Source organism: Centropristis striata, chromosome 2 (assembly GCF_030273125.1).
Source record: "Centropristis striata isolate RG_2023a ecotype Rhode Island chromosome 2, C.striata_1.0, whole genome shotgun sequence".
Taxonomy (NCBI): Eukaryota; Metazoa; Chordata; class Actinopteri; order Perciformes; family Serranidae; genus Centropristis; species Centropristis striata.
In genome coordinates, this window is record NC_081518.1 from 6,779,011 (window position 1) to 6,801,691 (window position 22,681).

The window sequence follows — 22,681 nt, forward strand, 5'->3', positions numbered from 1 at the left end:
CAGTTCACCCCAAAATCAAAAATACATATTTTTCCTCTTACCTGTAGTGTCATTTATCAGTATAGATAGTTTTAGTGTGAGTTGTCAAGAGTTGGAAAAATGTAGAAATGTCCTCTTTCTCTGGAATAGAATTGAACTACAAGGCTTTTGGTGCTCAGAGTGCCAAAACATTTCATGGCACCAGTTTCATGGAGGAACTTTGTTATTTCTAGTATAGTTCCTATATAAAACTGCTCACAACATGGTCTGTAGATTATCATGAGTAACGAGGTCAAGATTTATTTTCAAAAGCATTTATTTTTCTTTGAGCACCACAACCGAAAAAACTATTTAGATGATATATCGCACTTCAGGTAAAAGGAGAAATTTTGGATTTTGGGGTGAACTGTCCCTTTAACAATCCTCTCTATGTAAGATCTATTAAAAATCAGTTTGAATAATAATAAGTGTTTCATATTAAAATTTAAAATGTAACTACCGTACACAAGATGTCTCCATCTTCACTTTAAAGTCTATTGGTAAGCTGCATATTGGATCACTGATTGGTTTACAAACTAGTTGTGATGTCACAAAATCACCTCGTATTTACGGTGTTTAAATACTTAAAAATTTAAGGCGAGCACACAGAAACTTTCTTAACTTTCCCCCCTCATGCAGAGGAACAATCCCCATTACTGAACACCCTGATGCCAGTTAGTTTTTCTGGGGTCAGAGATAGAAATCATACAATTAACGAAGCATATATACCAATTATATACAACACAACACATACCACTAAAGCTGGGTTTGCATCTGGTCCAAGGTCCATTTGCTGTATGTCTTCCAGTCTGTCTCTCCCTTCCATTCTCTCTTTCACAATCTAATAAAGCGTAAGAAATGTGCACAAAAAATCTTTAAAAATATATAGTATCCATCAACAAACAGTTAGACACAAACAAAAACAATCAAGATGTCTATGTTACTGTTTGGTTGTAGAGTTAATTGGATTAAATAATGTAACATTTTCTGGAAAACCGCTGTGATATTTTTTGGTCCATCCTGTAGTGAATTTAAGGAGATTTGTCAATGGTCATTCAGTGCAGTAAAGCTCAAACAACAACAAAAGTGCAATAGTAATAAAAACAGAATATTGTTTAGAGGGTGACATAAAGACAAAAGACTTCTATGACTGTACAAAACATGATCTAGCAAAATACAAATATCTGCAAGAACATGAGAGCAAGACGCAGTGTCATGTGTGACCACCAGGTGGTGCCCCATACCAACAAATGAAAGAAAGACACTCATCGCTTTTCTTTTCTCTCTTTTGTCATCTAATGGCACATCTAAGATATTATCTTAAAATTCGATAATAATAATACATATCATTATTAATGTTATTATTATCATTAATGCTATTATTGTCATTATTATGTAATAGTAGTTCTCATTTGGATACATTTGGTGTGGAGACAGATAGTTACCAAATGACAGACCATATCCTTAAAATCTTATAAATTATACATATGGAGAAAAAAATGCTTCCAAAATTTTTCGCATGCTTCTGTGGGAAGATGTGGTTTTCGTGGGGATGAAAATAGGCTTAAATTATTGATGGATTCCTACGTTGAGCAGAGGAGCTTGTTGGGGGTGGAGGGAGGGTGGAGGGGGGAATCCACTCCTGCTCATTTTGTTTCCATAGCACCGCCCTCAGGAGAGCTGCAGCTTTCATACATGGGGTTCACTGCCCTTGTTTTATTTATTTTTTAGATATAAATATATACTTCTTAAGCAAAAAATCGCCAATTAAACATATAAGATCAAAATATACTGCATTATGTGTCACATTATTAATGCTGCGACATAAAGAGGTGGATTAAAATTATTTCCTTCTCTTCCTCACAGTGTGTTATGTTAAAATAAAAGACGTATATGTGCATTAGAGTGTTATATTGTGACTTAGGCCTTCATGTGTGCGGAGCAGCTGGCCAGATGTTTCACTCGGAGCTGCTGTCGCTGACCTCGGTGCTGAACACGACGTCAGATGAACCTGCGCGCACCACAGGAGACACAGACAGCCTCACTCCCTCTTTGATTTATTCAAGCTACTCCAAACACACACGCGTGCTTTCTAAACTTTAAGCTTTTTTTTATTATTCATTCTCTCTCTTTCTTTTTTTAAATTTTATTCCGGACAGATCCATAACAGATCCACGACGCTGGCTATCACTTTCACTCCCTTTCGTTTTCCGTCGTGATGGCACTTGGCGCGGCTACTGTACGCCAGGCAGGAGAGGAGCTGCTGGTGGATGAAGGCGCGCAGATCGTTTGATTCCTCCCCTTTTTCCCCCTCTTTAGTGCCTTTATTGTGAAAATTAGCTTCGACTTTTTGGATCGTCGCCTCCCTGGACTCAGATTTACCACAACTTGGTTTGTTGTTTTCCGTGTAGCCGCTGCAGTCGGCCATCCTGCGCCGTAACATGACGATTAAGCAGTAAAATAAGAGTCAGAAACAGGCCTACACACAGAAACTGGATATGGAGTCAGTGAAGGCGAGAGCCGCGGCGGGGGTGAAGGAATTTGCGGGGAAGACCCTGAGTCATATACACAGGTAAGGACGGGCATTTTTTTTTTTCATCTTGATTGGCGCGTGCCAATCTCCTCGCCTCAAAGTGTGATTATTTGCATGCATGAATTTATCCAAGCAGGTGTGTGTGGGTCTGCAGGTCTGCAGGTCACCCAAAACTGTTTTACAACTTAGGGATCTCTAGTCACGCCTCTACAAGTGAGAAGAAAATTATGCAATCAAGTGTGTGTGTGTGTGTGTGTGTGTGTGTGTGTGGTGATGGCAGGGGGGGTGGGGGTTTGGATGAACCTAGATGCCACTGGATAAAACCGTGCACGCAGTCAGTGGGTCCTGATGCAGCAGGGGCCTGTGCGTGACTCTCATTAGCTGACAGGTTATAAAGGACGTGCAGTAGGCCATGCGCGATTTCTTTCCCTCTTTTTTTTCTTCTTTTTTTTGGGGGGGGGGGGGGGGGGGGGGGGGGGTCATTTATAATTTATAATGCATATTATCAGTGAGGCATGCATTATGGCAATCCTTCAGCTGTGTCTCATAGTAATTTAAAATAATATCACTATGGCCATTTCAAGTGGGTTCTTTGCATCTGCAGCTCTTGTGTCTTTAAAGCATTTTGGGGGACCTCCCATGTCTAATTCCTTATCACTTTGTAGTAGAGATGCAGTAGATTATATGCAAATTTATGGATGATCTACAGCTCGTATCAATGATGTTTTAGAAAAACGTGTTTCTATATTTTATGAGGCCTTTGATTTCACCGCAAGCCTGCATCAATGAGCATTTTATTCGATTCCTTTACTGTCAGAATGAATTCCCCCTGTTGCTTTGCATCCGTTTGCACACACGTGAATGAAAAAGTTTCGATTATTTTATCATTTTGCGGACAAATAACGTGTGGCCTGTAAATGTGACTTTCCTGGAGAAAAAAAACGCGGGTGGGGGGGACTTTGAGGAATGCCCACAGACGTGTGTGTGTGTATGTGTGTGTATGTGTATGTGTGTGTGTCTGGAGGCTGGAGCTGCTGCTCGGTCCCGTGAATGCTAATGAGTGTGAAAGTGAGCGGGCTGCTGCAATGCGGTACAGTCAGGGACATGTTCGCCTGGTTCAGACCCACAGGCGAACTTTGTTCGTTTGGTTAATATTCATATAAACACCCTTTTGCTTTTAATTCGTTGTTTATCTGACTTGAAGCTCTCTGATCTGACGCCGCTTATAGTGGCAGAAGAAGATACAGTATGGAGGCCTCTCCACATGTACAGCTGCTTTATAATGGTGATTCTGGAATAAATGCATCCTGCATTTTTCTTCACTGACATGCCAAAATATCTCACACACAAACCACCCAAGCACACACTGAAATATTCATACAAATGGGAATAAAACGGGCCTGCTTAGAGATATTTAAATGGCTTTTTTGGGGGAGGTGATATTTCATCAGGGGACACTGAGACTCTGTCCTCACCTGGCTGTTGCAGGGTGGTGGAGAGGAAACAGAAAACCGGGGAGGTGATCGAGCTGACGGAGGATGGGCGGCCCCGGGAGGCCGCGGAGAAGAAGCCCCCGCTGTGCGACTGCAAATGCTTCGGTCTGCCGCGCCGCTACATCATCGCCATCATGAGCGGCCTGGGCTTCTGCATCTCCTTCGGTATCCGGTGTAACCTGGGCGTGGCCATAGTGAGCATGGTCAACAACAGCACCATCCACCAGAACGGCAAGATCGTCATCAAAGAGGTGTGGCACCGAGCTCTCCTGACGTCAACGCGACGTAGACTGCATGCCTCGACACACCAAGACACCTGACTCTTGTTCTAGCAGGGAGAAAAAAAGAAAGTGGGAAATTTATTCCTGCACACATGAGATACAGAATATTAACATTACAAATCATAAGAATCATGAGCGTTTACAATTTAAGTGGATATCGGTGCGTAAAAGATCCTTCAGGCCTATGTTTTATGAAAATCCATCACACATATGATCCTGTTTAATAATGCCAGGTAGCTTTTATACTTTGGTGCAATGTTTAAAAAAAAAGGATCATATGCATCTCCGTATCCTGGGTGTAAATCATAAATCATTTATGAACAGTTTATTCAAAAAGACACATTTGCTTGACAGTGACAATTTGCATAAAATATAAATACGTCAAAAATCAAATACGTCTTTGGAAAAAGTGTCTTCATGAGTGAATCAACAACAAACTGCACATATATTTAGGTAAAATTGATGCATATATTTGTGTTTTTGCGTCTAGGCCAAATATTAACAAAAAAAATCGTACCTATATTTAACACAGGTATTTAGTTCCCCCACAGATTCTCAGAGGTTTCTGGTGCACAGTGCAGGACATATGAATGGTTTTGCTGCACAGATCAATGTGGTCTGATCGAAATAAACCGTTGCAGGCCTTTAATAAACAGGCCTGACTTCAGATCAATACATTCACAGAATAAATGGTTTTCGTTTGTTTTTTGATTGGTAGCCTAATAAAAAAAATCAGCAGAGCTTATTTAACAACATATAACATCAGTGTTGTTCATTTATTTTATTTTTCACTGTTTTTTTTCATAATCTCTCCCAGAAAGCCAAGTTCAACTGGGATCCAGAGACAGTGGGGCTGATTCACGGATCTTTTTTCTGGGGCTACATCGTCACACAAATCCCGGGAGGATACATCTCCTCCAGACTGGCAGCGAACAGGTAGGAGCTCCTCCCAGTCAATTACTAGAAATACAACATTCATCTGGCAGATCAGGATTTGATTAATTAAAATAAATAAACGAACAGCTGGCCTGACTCTCTCTTTATGTCATTTTTCATTGTTTATTATAATTTGGAAAAAAATACTTGAGCAACGAAAATGAACACATGGGGACTGAAATAAATTCAGAAAAAAACCACAGCAAAACCAGACATAAAAACATGGCGTCCTTCTTGCCTGAATTATGAATTGGCTGAGGTTTGACTCCATGCAGGCAGCAGACAGTGATGCAGCGGGCTGCCAGGCCTGCAGCTCCCGGTGTCAGGGCTTCCTGCCACCTGTTAATGAGCTCCCTGGGGGGACCGGGTCTAATCTGGAGACCAGACCCTGTGTTGTCGCCAAAGGCTTTAATACACATGAGCCCTGCCGATGTGTCATTATTATTAACACTATGGGCTATAATATTCATACGAAGGTGCACGTTTTGAAGAATGTAATAATAATATTAGCCTATATATAGGCCTACATATAGCCTAAAACAACAATAAGGGTAAGATGGCTCTCTTTCAACAATACGTGAGGCCCAAATCTGGATCAAGATATAACAATAATAAGACTAGAATAATAAAATCTGAATTAATAATTGCAGCCAAATAGGTTATTGCCTGAATTCTAATGGAGGCCTATTTCTCGTTTTGTTTTATTGAGGGGTTTTTTTTGGAATTTTTATTTCCCTGCACCCTGGTTGTCTGCTTGTCGTCTCGTTGATTGACACGAGGATATAATCAAATCAATCGGTCTCATGCCCAACAGTAGTCTCAACCGGATTAGGGTTTGCCCCCCGTGTGCAGAGGAGAGGGGCAGAGACACGTGACATAAATGAGAAATGAGCCTGGCTCTCCCAGCGCGGGGGCTAGCGTCCTCAGCTGCTAAATAAAATACAGTAATATGCTAATAATAATAATATTAATAAAAACACAATGTCCTTCCTTTCTTACTTTAACAACGAAAACAAATCCTATTTAAAACCAGTGCTTCTATAGGTTAAAAAAGAAAAAGAAAAAGAAAAAGAAAAAGAAAAGAAGCCTTTTTAAATAAATCTTTTATTTGTGCCTATTTCAGTGTCAAATAAAAATAAGTTAAGTAAAATTAAATGTCTTTACTAGTGATAAACACATTTACATAAACCGTAGCCTACTCAGTGTTTATTTCTATGATGTCAGAGAAGCGCGTGTGGTGCAGGGCCAATCAGAACCGAGGACGGAACGTAGCAACAACGTGGATATTTTTCCCTGTTGTAAATAATAAAATAGCCTATAAATAAAATATGGTAATAATAGGCCCAATAAAAACATGATATCCTTCCTTTCTTACCATTAATGAACAAAGAATAATCCTCATCTTATTCAAGATTTTAAAAAAAATGAAAATAAAAACAGCGACAGCCTCCTCTTTCAGATATTTAGAAAATAAGGCTAATAATAGGCTACCCAAATGTTTTTTTTTTAAAGCGATGAATAAATCTTCTATTCGTGTCTATTTCAGAGTCAAATGAAAATAAAATGTCATAACGTGTGAAAACCACGTTAACTTAAAACCATAGCCTACCTCAGGGAAATTGGTTGCTAGGCGACACATCTGCGTGACTATTGACGTGGCGTTTCTGCTTCAATTTCTATGACGTCAGAGAAGCGCGTGTGGTGCAGGGCCAATCAGAACCGAGGACAGAACGTAGCAACGACGTGGATATTTTTCCCTGTCCTAAATAACCTATCAATATAATAATATGCCCAATAAAAACATAATGTCCTTCCTTTCATACCATTAATGAGGAAAACCTCATCCTATTTAAGGTTTAAAAAAAATAAAAAATAAAAACTCTTTGAGACATTTAGAAAAGAAGGCTAATAAGACGCAAGTGTTTTTGTTTTTAAAATAGCGACAAATAAATCTTCTATTTGTGTCTATTTCGGTGTCAAATTAAAATAAAATGTCATAACGTGTGAAAAACATCTTATCTTAAAACCGTAGCCTACCTCAGTGAAATTGGTTGCTAGGCGACACATCTGCGTGACTGTTGACGGGGCATTGCTGCTTCAATTTCTATGACGTCAGAGAAGCGATTGTTGTGCAGGGCCAACCAGAACCAAGGAAAGAACGTAGCAAAAATAGCCTATGAATAAAATATGGTAGTAAAAGGCCCAATAAAAACATAATGTCCATCCTTTCATACCATTAATGAGGAAAACAAAGAAGAAACCTCATCCTATTTAAGGTTTTAAAAAAATAAAAATAAAAACAGCGACAGCCTCCTCTTTCAGATATTAAGAAAAGAAGGCTAATAATATGCAAATGTTTTTGTTTTAAAAAAGCGATGAATAAATGTTCTATTCATGTCTATTTCAGAGTTGAATTAAAATAAAATGTCATAACGTGTGAAAAACACTTCAACTTAAAACTGTAGCCTACTTCAGTGAAATTGCTTTCTAGGTGACACATCTGCGCGACTGTTGACAGGGCGTTGCTGCTTCAATTTCTATGACGTCAGAGAAGCAATTTTTGTGCAGGGCCAATCAGAACCAAGGACAGAAAACCACCTGAATAGGTGTTAAATGATTACAGGCTGACACTACAGAGGGTTTTAAATGTTATTTTCAAACATAAATAAAGACTTTTAATCACCTCTCATGAAGAATGTATATCGCTCATTTTTAATGGGTAATTTCATGGGGGGGGAAATGCGTATTTTAAAAACGTCAAAGCCATTAATATTCTTTAATATTTTACTTTATTTAAAAAAGGTATATTTAATCTAAAGTGACATTGTACATCAGTGCGCTTGGTCAACATGGCTTACAATGCTAATATGTTAACAACATTAATTCAGTTCAGTTGAAATAATCATGAGGGGGGTGAGGCCTATATAAAATGCTTTATTTTAAATACATCTTTTCGTTTGCAGGGTATTTGGTGCAGCCATTGTGCTAACCTCGACTCTCAACATGTTCATTCCCTCGGCTGCCCGATCCCACTATGGGTGTGTCATCTTTGTCAGGATATTACAAGGGCTGGTGGAGGTAAGAGCAAGTTACAACCTTTTAAAAAAATATGTGTCCACAAATAAATTATCAGCGTTGCACATATGATTCTCTTCAAAACCCTGACGAAGACCTACAGTGGTCATACATGTTTGTTTTTTTAATTATAATTTAGCCTCTACAATGAAGGCTTTAAAATATTTTCTTCATTATGTTTTCTGTTGTACATGATCCTCATAAAAACTACATTATGTGACATCAGTTTCTGTTGTTAGGCTATCAATAGCTGAGGATGTGCAACAAGGGGCTTCCTCCAAATGTTAGTTCACAAGGAAATACTGTAGCAATCAAAGGATATTCAACCAGAGGAAACGTGAGCCGAGCTGTATTGATCCTGTCTACTATGCAGCTGAGTGTTTGTGGGATAGTCCAGCTTCCTATTTTGCTGTCACACTTTGTATCCTGGAAACACAACAGTAAAGTGCTGGTGTACTGATAGATGCAAGAGAAAATGCTGATAGGCAAAAAGTACCGCAGTCCTTCCTAATGAAACATGACACCCAGATATCTGCCTGCTGAGCAGTTGGTGGTGATTACATTTGTCTGTTATATTGCAAACGACAGAAAGATGACACTACATTTGTACTACATGCAAATATGACAGTCATAATGAAATGTGTAGATGAACTGGGTGGTGGGAACCATGTGCATAAGCAGGGGATCATGTCTGACTGAGGGGTTTCCATTTTATTTCAATGCTTTTGGACAAATGGCATGAAACACTCAGTCATGAATTATTTCCTCGGTAGGGTAGCATCACTGAACATGTTGCAGCATCTTTATTGAAGGCTAAATTATAGTTTTGATTGATTTTGTAGAGAATAAATAAAACAATTTAATATTACAACACACTGCAGTGTTCTCCTAAGAAAGTCAGTGCAGATTGTATTTCACGTCAGCACGGTTTGTTCAAATTAGTGGCTGATGAACATTTAATAGCTGCAGGGCTGCTTGGCTCCATGCACAGCTCATCAGGTCCTCTTTGCTCATGGCACGTCGCAATTTGTTCATGTTAATTACAAGGGTGAAAATGTTAATTTTTGTTGGTTATGAAATCAGACATCTGTTCATGTTCATATCCAAAAGGGCATTCTCTCATAGATTGTTAGCACATACTAAACTCAAATAATCCAGAAATACAGCCTGGATGTAAAACATTACAGGTTCACAAGATGAGGCAGCAGGCAATGATTTCATAAGAAAATACATTTACAGTCCAAACTAAAAAAACAGAAGGTCCGGGAGGCAGAAAACAAGCAGTGATCCAAACGAGTGGGAAAAACAAGGAAACACTAGAAACCAACACTAGACACTAACCAACACTGGTAAGGTGATGAACTGAAAAGAAAACAAGGAGAGCAGAAGGACTGTAGAGCTCTGGTAGATGACTCGAACACTCAAAATTAAAACAGCCCCATATTGGCCCAACGTCAATTGCGATCGTCTCCCACTACCAGGGTTAGATAAGCAATTAAAGATAATTAATTAATGAATTGCGGATAGCTGTTGTATGCCTGTATGTATGTTGTATACCAGAACTACCCTGGACAAGTGAAATGGAAAGCATTTCATCAGAGTCCTAAAGATCCTGACGGGTGGCAAAATTGAGTAACTTACTGCAGTAAAATAAGCTGAAAAACAAACAAGGAAACTGAGCAAAGGGACCTCACAAGCAACAGATTTGGGTTGCTTAGCTACCACATTATATCTGGTCACATTAGGATACAGGATACTACACTTAATGACATTTATATTTATTTAACATACTTTAGTTTTGGTCCTAACACAACAACATCTTTCCCGGCCACCACCCATTGATTAAACTGGACACAATCACTTGTGTACTGTAGTGTGTATATTTTATGCTCTTACCGGAAGCTCAGCAGATCAACCTGTGACAGTTAGCTGCTGACATAACCGCTTATTAGCAGTTAATCACTTGGGACTGATAAATTAACCTGTTAATAGCTTCTATCCCAGCCATTCTCAACCTTGGGGTCGGGACCCCAATTGGGGTCGCGAGATGATATCTGGGGGTCGCCAAATCATTTTGGAAGTCAGCTCTGTCTTCTTTGGTCATTTAATGTCTTTTTTTGGTCATTTAATGTCTTTTTTTGGTCATTTTGTGTCTTTTTTTGATAATTTTGTGGTCAATTTGTGTCTTTTTTTGGACATTTTGTTTCCTTTTTTGGGCCTTTTTGTGTCTTTTTTGGTAATTCTGTGTCTTTTTTTTGGTAATTTTGTGTCTTTTTTTAAAATAATTTTGTGTCTTTTTTAGTAATTTAGTGTATTTTTTTTTGGTAATTTTGTGTCTTTTTTTAATAATTTTGTGTCTTTTTTGGTCATTTTGTTTCTTTTTTAAGTATTTTAGTTTTCTTCTATCATTTTGTGTCTTTTTTGGTAATTCTGTTTATTTTTTTGGTTGATCGGGGGTCGCGGACAACATGCATGTTAAATTGGGGGTCGCGACTCAAAAAGGTTGAGAACAACTGCGACTACTTTATAGAGATGCTTAGTAGAAAGAAACCGTTAAATGTGTATAATTCGGTGTTCGCCGTCTTAACCTCAACCACTGCATCCTCCTCGCCCGCCATTTTCACAGGTTGGAAATACGTTGGTGGTGGCCCCGCCCCTTACGTTACGTAAAGTTAGCGACCGTTGAGTATAGTTAGTTTCACATTCAACCGTTAAGAGTTCAGGTATTCACACTGTAAAACTTCCAGATACTCTCTTGACAGCTGCTGTTTATTATAAAGGCATGATTTCATGTTTGATACATTTCTAAGTTAATGACAGTAATGACAGTGTTGATGTAAGTAGCAACAACTCGATTTAAAACAGACTAGCTAACGCTACATACACGTTAGCACAGCGGATACTACCCGTTGCTTAACTGCGGTCAAGCCAGCAGGAGTTCGCGTTTGCTTGGTCAAGTCAGCAGAACATTTTTTTTTCAAGTGCCCGAATCTACTAACATTTACGGTATTCGTGATGAAACCGCTCTGAAGAGCTGCTGGACTGTGGGACAGACTGCAGTCTCTCAATCAGACCCATGAAACATACGATACTTTTACAGTAATTATTCCCGGTAGTGAAGTATATTTAATATTGAGAGACTGCAGTCTGTCCCACAGTCCAGCAGCTCTTCAAAGCGGTTTCATCACGAATACCGTAAATGTTAGTAGATTCGCGCACTTGAAAAAAATGTTCTGCTGACTTGACCAAGCAAACGCGAACTCCTGCTGGCTTGACCGCAGTGTTGCTTATGCTAAAGTTCACGGAAGCGGCATTTACCCATAGACTGTATAACTTCACCCTTTCAGTGAGGATAAAGTCATTTTATCCGGTAGACGTCCAGGTTTAATAATATTCATCGTTCCAGATGATATATCCCTCCAGGCTTTTGTATACCTTTAAGACTATCCAGAGTATGGTGATGGAAAGTTGATCAGATAAGTGTAGCCTGTCTGGATACTGCAGGTCTGGAGTGTGTTCGGCTGTTTATCACCAGGGTCAGTTATGTTTAGTCCAACAAGTTTTGAAATATATCGTTCAATGTCCCTTGTCCAGTGAACTCCGACTGCTTGAAATTAACACCGGTGCCTTTCAGTTTACTCACACTTTTTTTTAAATGGCAGCGTAAACAAAACGAGTCATGTGACCGGAGAAGAGAAGGGTGATTAGACACAGGTGGGAAAATCCGTGCAGGGAAAGTAATCAGAAAGAATGGAGAACAGACAAAAAAAAAGACATGATGTGTGTTTATCAAAGTTAAACGGGAATACTGTAAACTGTTAGTACTTTATGTTTTTTTACTTGTTTATTTGCTAATACATCTTATATTTCTAATTTATACTGCTACTATTAAAGGAAATCTTAATATTGAAACACTAAATTTAAATACACAAATGAATGAAGCAATCTAAAACTAGAGCCTCAATAACTATGGAGTAAAAACAAGTTCAGTCTTATGTGGAGAAAGGTCTGTGGGTTTCTGAGCAGGACAGTGACAGCCTTCATAATGTTTTGGATGCATTTTGAGGACATTTAAAGGAACAGTACTGTGTTGGATCCACAAAAAATGGGTGTGTACTAATTCCTGTAATTTGTTAATTCTTAAAAAAAACAAGAAAAAACACCCTGTACACCACAACATCAAGCATTGACCAATCTCACTCACTTGACCACTCAGTGCTCTAAACAATAAGATACAGAACATGAAGAAACATGCTGGTTTATTCGCCATGAACTAACAGACTGTTGCTGTGCGATGTGTTTAGGGAGTCACCTACCCGGCCTGTCATGGCATCTGGAGTAAGTGGGCTCCTCCGTTGGAAAGGAGTCGTCTGGCCACCCTGTCATTCTGTGGTAAATACTCATTTGTCAACTCCTCCTAGGGCTGGATGATAATGCAATATAATAATTTATCATCTTTCAATAGAATCCCATCGTGATTTGAATCACATATCGAGATATCATCTTACACAATTACGTTGTCTAAATTGATAATAAGAGGCACACACTAACATAAATGTATCTGATATAAAGAGTTTTGAGGAAATATCATTTGATGGTTACAGTTTTGTTTTTACATTACACTTTACATGACTAAATGTTGGTTAAAATGAATTGTGTGTAGGATTTTCTCTGTAGTTAAAAATGGGATTACTTTGTATTTGTGTGCATGCATCTAAAGATAGTCAGTGTATCGCTGGAAATATTTATTTGTTCTCTATATGAAACTATTACATTTATAAAATACTAGGTACATTTTAATCATCAAGTATTTTATTCACACACATTCACATATAAAAATAGGCTTAACCACGTGGATGCTTCACATAGACTATTTATTTACTTGATTACGAGAAAAAAAAAATCTAAATCATGACGTATATCTCCATCGAGATATGAAATTATATAAAAATCGTGATAGAAGATTTCGTCCGTACGGCCCAACCCTATTTTCCCCTATTGGCAATTATAGATTGGGTTTAGAAACGATGTCTTTACAATAGTATAGTTAAAACGCTTTCAAGCTTTGACTCCTTTGTCTTGCTGTCCATCAGGCTCTTATGCTGGTGCTGTGATCGCGATGCCTCTGGCTGGGATCCTGGTTCAGTACTCAGGCTGGTCCTCGGTGTTCTATGTCTATGGTAAGATTGATTGATGATGCATGAGTTACGTGTGTGTGTGTGGATGTGTTGTTGTTGCATGAGGAAATATGAAATGAGGTGATAAAATGATGGCAAGTAAGTATATTTATGGAAAAAAAATGTGAAATGGATGACTAAAACGTTTTTAAGCTTTGTTGAAATCTTAAGAGTTTGACACTCAGAGAGTCCAGTGAAAGTCAAATGGATTCAAGCGGGCAGACTGTGTATTGATTTCCTCCCCCTGATGTTTCGGCGTGTCAATAAACAACCCCCCATGTTTCTCTCTGGACTGGATACAGTTGGCTTTCCTGTCTGGGTTTTATTCTCTCAGGCATTTTGTGTGTACTTACTGCAGAGGTCAAACTTAGCTGCAGTGCTTTATCTGTAATTATCTAAAGTTCTGACATGTAATCTGTCTGATGTGCAGGATGCTTCGGTATCTTTTGGTACATGTTCTGGATCCTTGTGTCTTATGAGAGCCCTGCTGAACATCCCACCATCACTGATGAGGAGCGCTGCTACATTGAGGAGAGCATTGGAGAGAGCGCCAGGCTATCGGGTCCGACCGAGGTATCTTAAGAAATAACCCTTAACTTAAGAAGAAAATACATTTATTTTACTCCTCAAGGCATCCTTTGTTTTTACTCCTTTGTATTGTAAAGGATACTAGAAGTATCAACACAACACCAAGCTAAAGTTACATCAGACATTTCCATCACCTCTTGTCTTTCACACTATCAAACATGTTTATTTATGTGTAAAATTAAATCCTTTGTGTTAATCTATTCCAGAAATTCAAGACCCCCTGGAAGAAGTTCTTCACCTCTATGCCCGTCTATGCAATCATTGTTGCCAACTTCTGCAGGAGCTGGACCTTTTACCTGCTGCTGATCAGCCAGCCTGCATACTTTGAGGAAGTCTTTGGCTTTGAGATAAGCAAGGTGAGCTTAGAAGTGGCAAACGCGGAGTATGAATCGAGTGATCAATAAATGATGGAGTCAAATGCTGTAGAAAAAAAACGAACCACACTAGCACCAGATGCTTTAGAGCTGAGCGTGTGACACTCTGCTGTTGGAATGATTCAAAATCAAAATCAATGTCAGTGCAACTGGTGGCCTGAGGGCCTCTCATGTACTCATACATTACATAACAAGGCAGCATCAGTTCACAAAGCATACAGAGATTGTCAAAGAGACTGCAGTCACAGATCATTTGACACTGATGTTTTTTCAATTGATCAAATTGCACGAGTTGCCTGTAATAGAATAATAAAACATGCAGCCAAAAATAAGTGATTCATATAAAATAAAAGCATGAACATCACATGTAAATGAACTTATTCTTATTCTTGTACAGTGCATGAAATGGCAACATCTCTGATTAAAGAGGACATGTATGCACACAGTATTTTTTTATAGCTAGACCTGCTTTATAATAAATAAATAAAAAAAACATGGAAATCTCACTTTTTACAATAATGGACGTTTAATATTGTACACAATCTCTTAAAACCTTGTAAAAGTTCATTCATTAACAGAAACACTCATTAATCTCACCCTATTTACTATACAGTCCACTGAATTCCACTCAATCTTTCATCTTGGATCAGATATAAAATAATTTTACCTTTTTATATACCCCAATAAAATTGTGCAACTGAAATAGTAGTCATCCACTGTCATCCAAAAATCATGACCAATTTAACAGCAATTTGTTTCAGCGTAGCAAAATAGAGAAATAAAAAATAATAATATTCATAAAAGAAAAACAAACAAACCAAAAAACAATAAATCAAATTAGAAATAATTATAATAAAAAAATTTAAAAAACAGAACTTTTAAACTTCTGTAGTTACAAACCAGGGTACTATTCCTTCTAATGATGGACATCTCAGATAAAGTCAGACCTTATTGGTTTTATGTATACTACCAAATTTTTCCATATTCTTTTAAATCTGTCCCCCTCCAGTCTCACAGAGAAAATTAACTTTTCCATCACATAAATATTATGTATAACCTCAACCCACTTTATGGCAATTGCTTTTTTGCTTGCAATCAACATTATTTTATCCATGTGTTTGTCTTATGATGATGTATTTTTACAAAAAAACATCACAAAACCATTGTGCTCCAGCAGCTGATTCTGTTTCTTCTCCGTATGTGGTTGCAGGTCGGCATACTGTCTGCCCTGCCACATTTGGTGATGACCATCATCGTGCCCATCGGTGGCCAGCTGGCCGACTACCTACGCAGCAATAACATCCTGTCGACTACCACTGTCAGGAAAATCATGAACTGTGGAGGTGAGAAGTCTGAGCTGAGGCTGGAATATCATTTCCCACACCTCTCTCTCTGCACGACGAGCGGGTGTTAGATCCATACTGCTCTTTTATTTATTTCTTTGGTTGCTTGTGACTGATTGTGACTGTGCATTGATTTCATATCCGTCACTTACGTAACTGAGTGCAGACCGTGTATCATGCTTAATTCAATTGGCACGGCGATGACCAACAGCCCGTGGGCTTTGTGTGTTTCTGTGTGTGTGTGACCTGCTGTCTGTCTCTGTTAGGATTTGGCATGGAGGCCACATTGCTGCTGGTGGTAGGATATTCCCACAGCAAAGGGGTGGCCATCTCCTTCCTGGTGCTGGCAGTGGGCTTCAGTGGATTTGCTATATCAGGTTAGTTGAAGTAAAACACACTTTCTGCTAAATCACAATGTCATTTATGTTCAATTTACAACATGGGTCTCAAACTTGTGGCCCGCGGGCCAATTGCGGCCCTCGTGAAGATATTTTGTGGCCCCCACCTTGATATGAAAGTTTAATGTAAGTTTTATATGAATGGCACTTTACTTTTGGAGCTTTGTTTTACTTGTTTCTATGACGACGTTAACAAAAAGAAAGGCAGCTGCTACCGGACCGAATTTTTGGTAATTTTGTGTCTTTTTTTTTTTAGTAATTTTGTGTCTTTTTTAAGAATTTTGTGTCTTTTTTTTGTAATTTTGTGTCTTTTTCTGTCATTTTGTGTCTTTTTTAAGTAATTTAGTTTTTTTCTGTCATTTTGTGTCTTTTTTTTGTTGTAATTTTGTGTCTTTTTTTGGTCATTTTGATACTGCCTTCAGCGGCCCCCAGGTAATTTGAGTTTGAGACCCCTGATTTAGAATATAATAGTGTTGGGAAAATTACATCTGAAATAGAAAATTGCTTCACCAAAGTAATGCAAGTTATTGCATTTGATTACCTTTTTGTTTACTTCTCTTGGCAATAAAGGTGAAAAATCCTTTCAAAAAGAGTACACGTACAGTACTGTTAGAGGCCTATTAACTAGTTACTTCCCAACACAGGTCATTCTGTAGTTAAAAAGATACTGGATCTAATGTAGTGTTGTGAGAAGTCTAATTGGCCACATGTGAAGAGCATAAATACAGTATGTTAGTATGTAGAATGCCATTCACAACAACAATTGCTGGTGTTACTGTACTGTTTTTGGCATGATTTTGAAAGTAGGCCAGTACCTTGTAAAGAAAGTGAAATATAGATATAGGAATAGTTATTTATTTGCTTTGTTGCTGTGTGTTAAATAAGAACATTAATACCTTTAATTCCAAGTCTTTATGTTTAGATAAGGTCTCCTGGCTGTACAGCTTCATATTTACAATACACATGTCAGAGAGATGTGAATATTCTCATCTAAGAAATTTGCAAGAAAGAGAAAAAGCATATTTAGAAATGTCAAACTACTCCTTAAATTGAGTATTTGATAACAGCCTGTACTTAAAATCTCAGGTTAATTTGTGCCAATTTACCTGGAATTGGGAGATTCTGTTTTTTCCTTTTTATATCCTTTTGTTAAGCGGGTTAGGTTAGAGCAAACTGAGAGCAAAAGTGGTGCACATATCTAAAAATGAGTAACTTTGAAGATAAGTTATGCTTTTGATGTTCTATCCAGATTCTTTGATTATGAGTCTGGGAATTATGAAGTATCATAACAGTGTTAAAATGTATTGGGAGTTGCATAGAATTGTGTTGACATCCAAAACTATATGTATGCTGCTGTTATTTGATAATATAGTGTTGCAGATGAATGAAGTGTTTTATTTGAAACACCCAAATAATACCAACACTGAGCTTAAATCAATATTATCATACAGAATTTCTAAAGACATCAGATTTTATTCGTAACACATTTTAACTGACTGGCAAAATGAACCTTTCAGGTTTCTCCATTCATTCATTCAACAGATCTTTTCATGTTGATGCTCAGGTCTGTGACTGTGTGCAAAATCAGTTTCCTGCCTGTTGTTCTTGAGCTCTCTCCTGGAGTGTTTAATAATTCAGTGCTAGCTGTCTCGGGGGGTTTGCCAGGCAGGCAGTGTGAGGCAGATCGCGAGGACACTTACTCATTCAGCCAGTCAGAGTGGGGGAGGAGGAGGAGGATGTGTGGTTGCTGCCTATTTCTGCAACAAGATGCTCACCATTTGTGCTACTTTTATCTACAACTGTGTCCTGCTTCTGTTACTTTTATTTCTTGAAACATACTGTCCCAAGTTTTAGTTGTCTGGCCTTAATTCAAAAAAGGTCAAATGATCAATAATATTGTAATTTTATGTGCTTTTTTTTTTCTCCACCAGGCTTTAATGTCAATCATCTGGACATCGCTCCACGCTACGCCAGCATCCTAATGGGCATCTCTAATGGAGTGGGTACCCTGTCTGGGATGGTGTGCCCAATAATTGTTGGTACGATGACAAAGAACAAGGTGAGAGCATCTCCATTCAGGTACCAAACAAATCAGTAATATTTATTTTTACCTATTTAAAAAGGCTAAATCATTTCTTGAAACTAAACATTGTTAGCCTGGGTATACCCATACTGCCTTGCGCGCTCGATTTCATTTTGAACCTGCAGACAGTCTGGAAACTATGGCCGTTTCTTAGCCCTGTTTTAGGGATCCAATCACAGAACGGGGAGGGACGGCGAGACGATGACGCGTACTACTCGTCAGACGGAAGCTTTGGCGGTAGTTTTGTAGTTTTCTTACAGATCCAACATGTCTGCAGCAGACGTGAAGCTCTCTTTGGATCTAGCTGTAGACAGTGTTCTAGATAGTTTAGAGCCAAAGTTTATTTTAAAAGAAGAACAACGTTTGACTTTACACTCCTGTTTCACCACGAAAAAGGATGTTTTAGCCTTGCTTCCGACAAGATGTGGCAAAAGATCTACCAACCAAAATCTACCAACTAGTCCCGCTACCGCTCGCTGCTGTAACGCCGGTGATCTCGCTACGAGCCGGGGGACAGCGGAGCCGCCCAGAGACCCCCAGCAGCTCGTCTATTGCCCATAAAATCAGTGGATGTGTGTGGCTGAATGACATGAGGGGGAATAAGGCGTGAAAATAAATAATCTTGCAGAAAGCGAGAACTGGAGAAGCAAAAAGCAGCAAGCAACACTCTCTCACAGACACACACACACACACACACACACACACACACCAACACTGCTGGTAGACTGTGAGCAGCCAAAGCCAGAACATGCTGCAGAAAAACGTTGCAGAAGCAGAATTGAGCATTTTAGTCTCAAAGTAGAGATGGGCTAGTCCGGCTATGTAAACATCAATTTCTGTCGCTCTACATATGTCATCTGGTATAACTGATACGATTGGCTAAGAGCTACCTACGGACGCTTATGATAGATATTCGTAGCGCCCAATAAATGGCCCTGGAGGATCGTAAACCACGCCTCCTCTACGGAAAATGAATAGCTCGTTTTCAGACTAGATCTCATTTGTGATTAGTCTGGCGTTAGCCAGGCTAAAACATTGTAGAAAGAGAGGTAAATCTTTTACAAAGAGAGGTAAACCGTGCATTTTCTGAGCTCTATTTTCTGCTGTGAATGAATACACATTTGCTGAGCAAGTGATAACTTGCAGCAGCAGGATGACAAACAATATGTTGGACATTTTTTCATCCAATGTGTTTTTTAGTTTTTGTCTTCAGCTCACAGACGATACTTGTTACCGCCATCTGTTCTTAAAAAAGAAATCTATTCATTGTTGGTTTGAGTTATTTTCATCGGTTTTGTTGACAGAGAGATAAATTAAACTAGAATGACACCCGAAGAGCCCAGATCCCTGCCAACACCAATGGTGCATTCACATGCTTCTCAGATTCTCCTGTTTCACGAATTGGGAAGTCATTCTTCCAACTTCATGAGCTTTAAGTCGACACCACATGAAAGCAAAAATTCTATATTGTGCAAGGTAACAAAAGTGGAACATAATTTGTGTACACTGTAAACAATTGTCTTGTAAATTAACAGTAAAATACTGGCAGCAGGGTTGCCAGCATTCTACTGTTAATTTTACAGTTCCTCTACTGTTATTTACTTTACAGTATGTTACTGTGATAAAACCACATACTGAATTAGAGTACAATCCTGCATTTCATTGATTTTTAAAGTAGACTAAAACACAGTATAGTGCTGAAGCTAGTTGCAATAGTGTTGCAGTATACAGTGCAGTCATTTTTTGTAAATAGAGCACATTACTGTCTGAAAGCCAATTACTACGAATTAAATGCTGTCTTCACTGTAACCTCAGTAATTTTAATATACCATATACTGAATGAGTTGGTTAAGTAAAATACAGCCATTAAATGTGGACAAGAAGAGACTTAGAAAATATCACATATATATATATCATATATTTTATGGGAAACTGCAAGCTACCTACAAATATTGCCCAGAATTCATTGTTTTCTTCAATATAATAGCTTTTTAATGGAAAACAGTCTTTTTTTAATAAGTTTTTGTCTTTTTTGGTAATTATGTGTGTTTTCGGTCATTTTGTGTCTTTTTTTGTCATTTTGTGCCTTTTTTTTGGTCATTTATAGTCACAATTTGGCTGTTTTCTTACAGCAATCTGTTACAGTGTATCTGTGCCATGATTTATTTCTCCTGTTATGGATTCTTCCTTGGTCCATGCTGCACCAAGTTTTTTGAAAACCAGACCAGTCATTTTTCTGCCGTCCTTCTGACAGACGGACGAACCAAACTGAAATCAAGTTAAAATTAAAATTTCCATTTTCCTTCCATCTTCAGACTCGAGAGGAGTGGCAGTATGTGTTCCTGATCGCCTCCATGGTGCATTACGGGGGTGTGGTCTTCTACGGGCTCTTCGCGTCGGGAGAAAAACAGCCGTGGGCCGACCCCGAAGAGACCAGCGAGGAGAAGTGTGGCTTCATAGACGAGGACGAGCTGGCGGAAGAGACGGGCGACATCACCCAAAGTTACGGTGCCTTCGGAGGTCCGGCTAAGTCGTACGGTGCCACCACGCAGGTGAACGGAGGCTGGGCGTCGGGCTGGGAGAAGACGGAGGAGTACGTCCAGGAGGAGGCGCAGGCAGGAGGCTACGGATACAGGCAGGATGAGGGATACTCCTAGACCAAACACACATTCACTGACACATGAGTAGACTTATTTTCCTGAGTGTGCATCAGTTTAGTCATAAAAAATATCAACAAATGAGGAAACTACAATCCATTGTTGTATTGTTTGCACAATTTCTAAAAAGAAAAAAAAATCTAAAAAAGCATCAACTTAATGTAAAAATGACTAAAATGTGTAAAAGATTCAAAGATATTTGATGAATAGAGGTGTTACACATATCAAATTGGCAGTCTGTAAATGTATTATTATGCATATTGATAATAGATATATTCATTTGGAGTGCAATTGTGTGTAAATGTGAACATTTTCAATCCATCAGCAGTGGCTTCCTGACTTAAACGAAGCCTGTAGGGTTTACATAGAAGCTGCCCATCAGACCAACCCCTTATTTATCAAATTAACTGTTACAGTACGACGTCCTAAAAGCCAGCCATTACAGTGTATAGATATGTCCCTGCACAGCGTCGTAAACAGAAACTAGACACTCTGTTGGTATAGATTGTACTGTATCTCTTCTGAATGCACTCAGAGTAGTGTGTCTTTTTAATGCACAATATGATGAGTTTTGTTTCCTTCTCACCGGCTTCTGTGTGTGTAAAAGTCCTGAACATGTGAGTGACCCGGTGTAGAGATTTGAGTGGCATATTAATGAGGTTACACTCGCATAAAAAATGTATGTCCGATGTTTGCTACATGTGATCCATTTTGTACTTCTGCAGTCGAGTGTTTGATTTTAGCAACTTCAACCCGTCACATGTCAGCAGTGTAGTGCAGGAGTAAAGCCATTCTCATTATTATACTCACCATTACTGTCAGATGTCTAGTTGTACCAATGCATTGTTGAAAGATTTGTCTTAAATAGAACATATATGACAGAGATAACTAGAGAATAAAGACGTATAAGAGTTTATAGATTAAATTTAGACCAAAAGATTCCGTCATAAACGACCTTGCGAAGGGTTTGTGCAATGCAACGACTACATATTATCCAAAATCAGTATGAGAGTCTTAATATATTAGAGCAGAAAACCTAATGATGTTGTATAAGAAGAGGAAAAAGATATTTAAAATTAAATAGAAAGATATTTACATGATCAAATTGATAAGAGAGGAATTTATAAAGGGAATGTTTGGATTTCTTTGAAGTGAGATTGTGTGCAGCAGCAAAAAAAATCCATAATAATTTAAGTGTATACGTTATTTACATACTTGTTTACTGCTCTACCTTTCTGTGAGAAAGTCCTGTTTAAGTTTACACAAGGGGGAAATTAAGTCTTTATTTATGCTCTCGTCAAAGCTAACAGGCTCTATCGACAAAAACCACAAGTTACTGTTATACCGCTGCCTCGATCTGTTAGTTTGTTTGTGTTATTGTGCGTATTGTGTGAATCCAAACTAAGTCCTTAAAAGTCACACAATAACATAAATAAACCGATTTGAGGATGGTAAAATTACTATTTTATTCAATGGAGTCTGGTGTCTCAAAAGAATGTAAACTTAAACTTAAACAGGACTGTCTAACAGCAACAGCAAGTGCTGGAAAGTATCTCAATATGGCACACACTTAAGCTGATATAGATTTTTTTTAGGGGGCTAAAGTACATTGGTAACACTTTACAATAACCATCTAAGTGATGTTTATAGATGGTTTATAGACCAATTATTAACCATTTACAAAGTGCTATACATATTTAATCTTTAAATGTTTTCAACCAATTT

At 38.4% G+C, this 22,681-nt stretch overlaps 1 protein-coding gene across 1 annotated transcript; it reads left to right on the forward strand.

The window, feature by feature from the left end:
* The first annotated feature begins 1,888 nt into the window (after window positions 1–1,888).
* Window positions 1,889–22,681, forward strand: slc17a6b (solute carrier family 17 member 6b). Its single transcript, XM_059357027.1, has 12 exons — window positions 1,889–2,590; window positions 4,040–4,295; window positions 5,143–5,261; window positions 8,225–8,339; window positions 12,641–12,728; window positions 13,430–13,516; window positions 13,944–14,086; window positions 14,308–14,457; window positions 15,686–15,818; window positions 16,085–16,195; window positions 18,148–18,275; window positions 20,615–22,681. The coding sequence occupies exons 1-12, from the start codon at window positions 2,517–2,519 to the stop codon at window positions 20,954–20,956; spliced, it is 1,746 nt and encodes a 581-aa protein (XP_059213010.1). The 5' UTR covers window positions 1,889–2,516; the 3' UTR covers window positions 20,957–22,681.

What these genes read in the sequence shown, in the direction of transcription:
- slc17a6b (XM_059357027.1), top strand. Translation starts at nt 2,517, where the DNA reads ATGGAGTCAGTGAAGGCGAGAGCCGCGGCGGGGGTGAAGGAATTTGCG. An exon ending in CTCGGTGTTCTATGTCTATG is followed by an intron (nt 13,517 to 13,943) that starts GTAAGATTGATT and finishes TCTGATGTGCAG; the next exon opens with GATGCTTCGGTATCTTTTGG. An exon ending in TTGGCTTTGAGATAAGCAAG is followed by an intron (nt 14,458 to 15,685) that starts GTGAGCTTAGAA and finishes ATGTGGTTGCAG; the next exon opens with GTCGGCATACTGTCTGCCCT.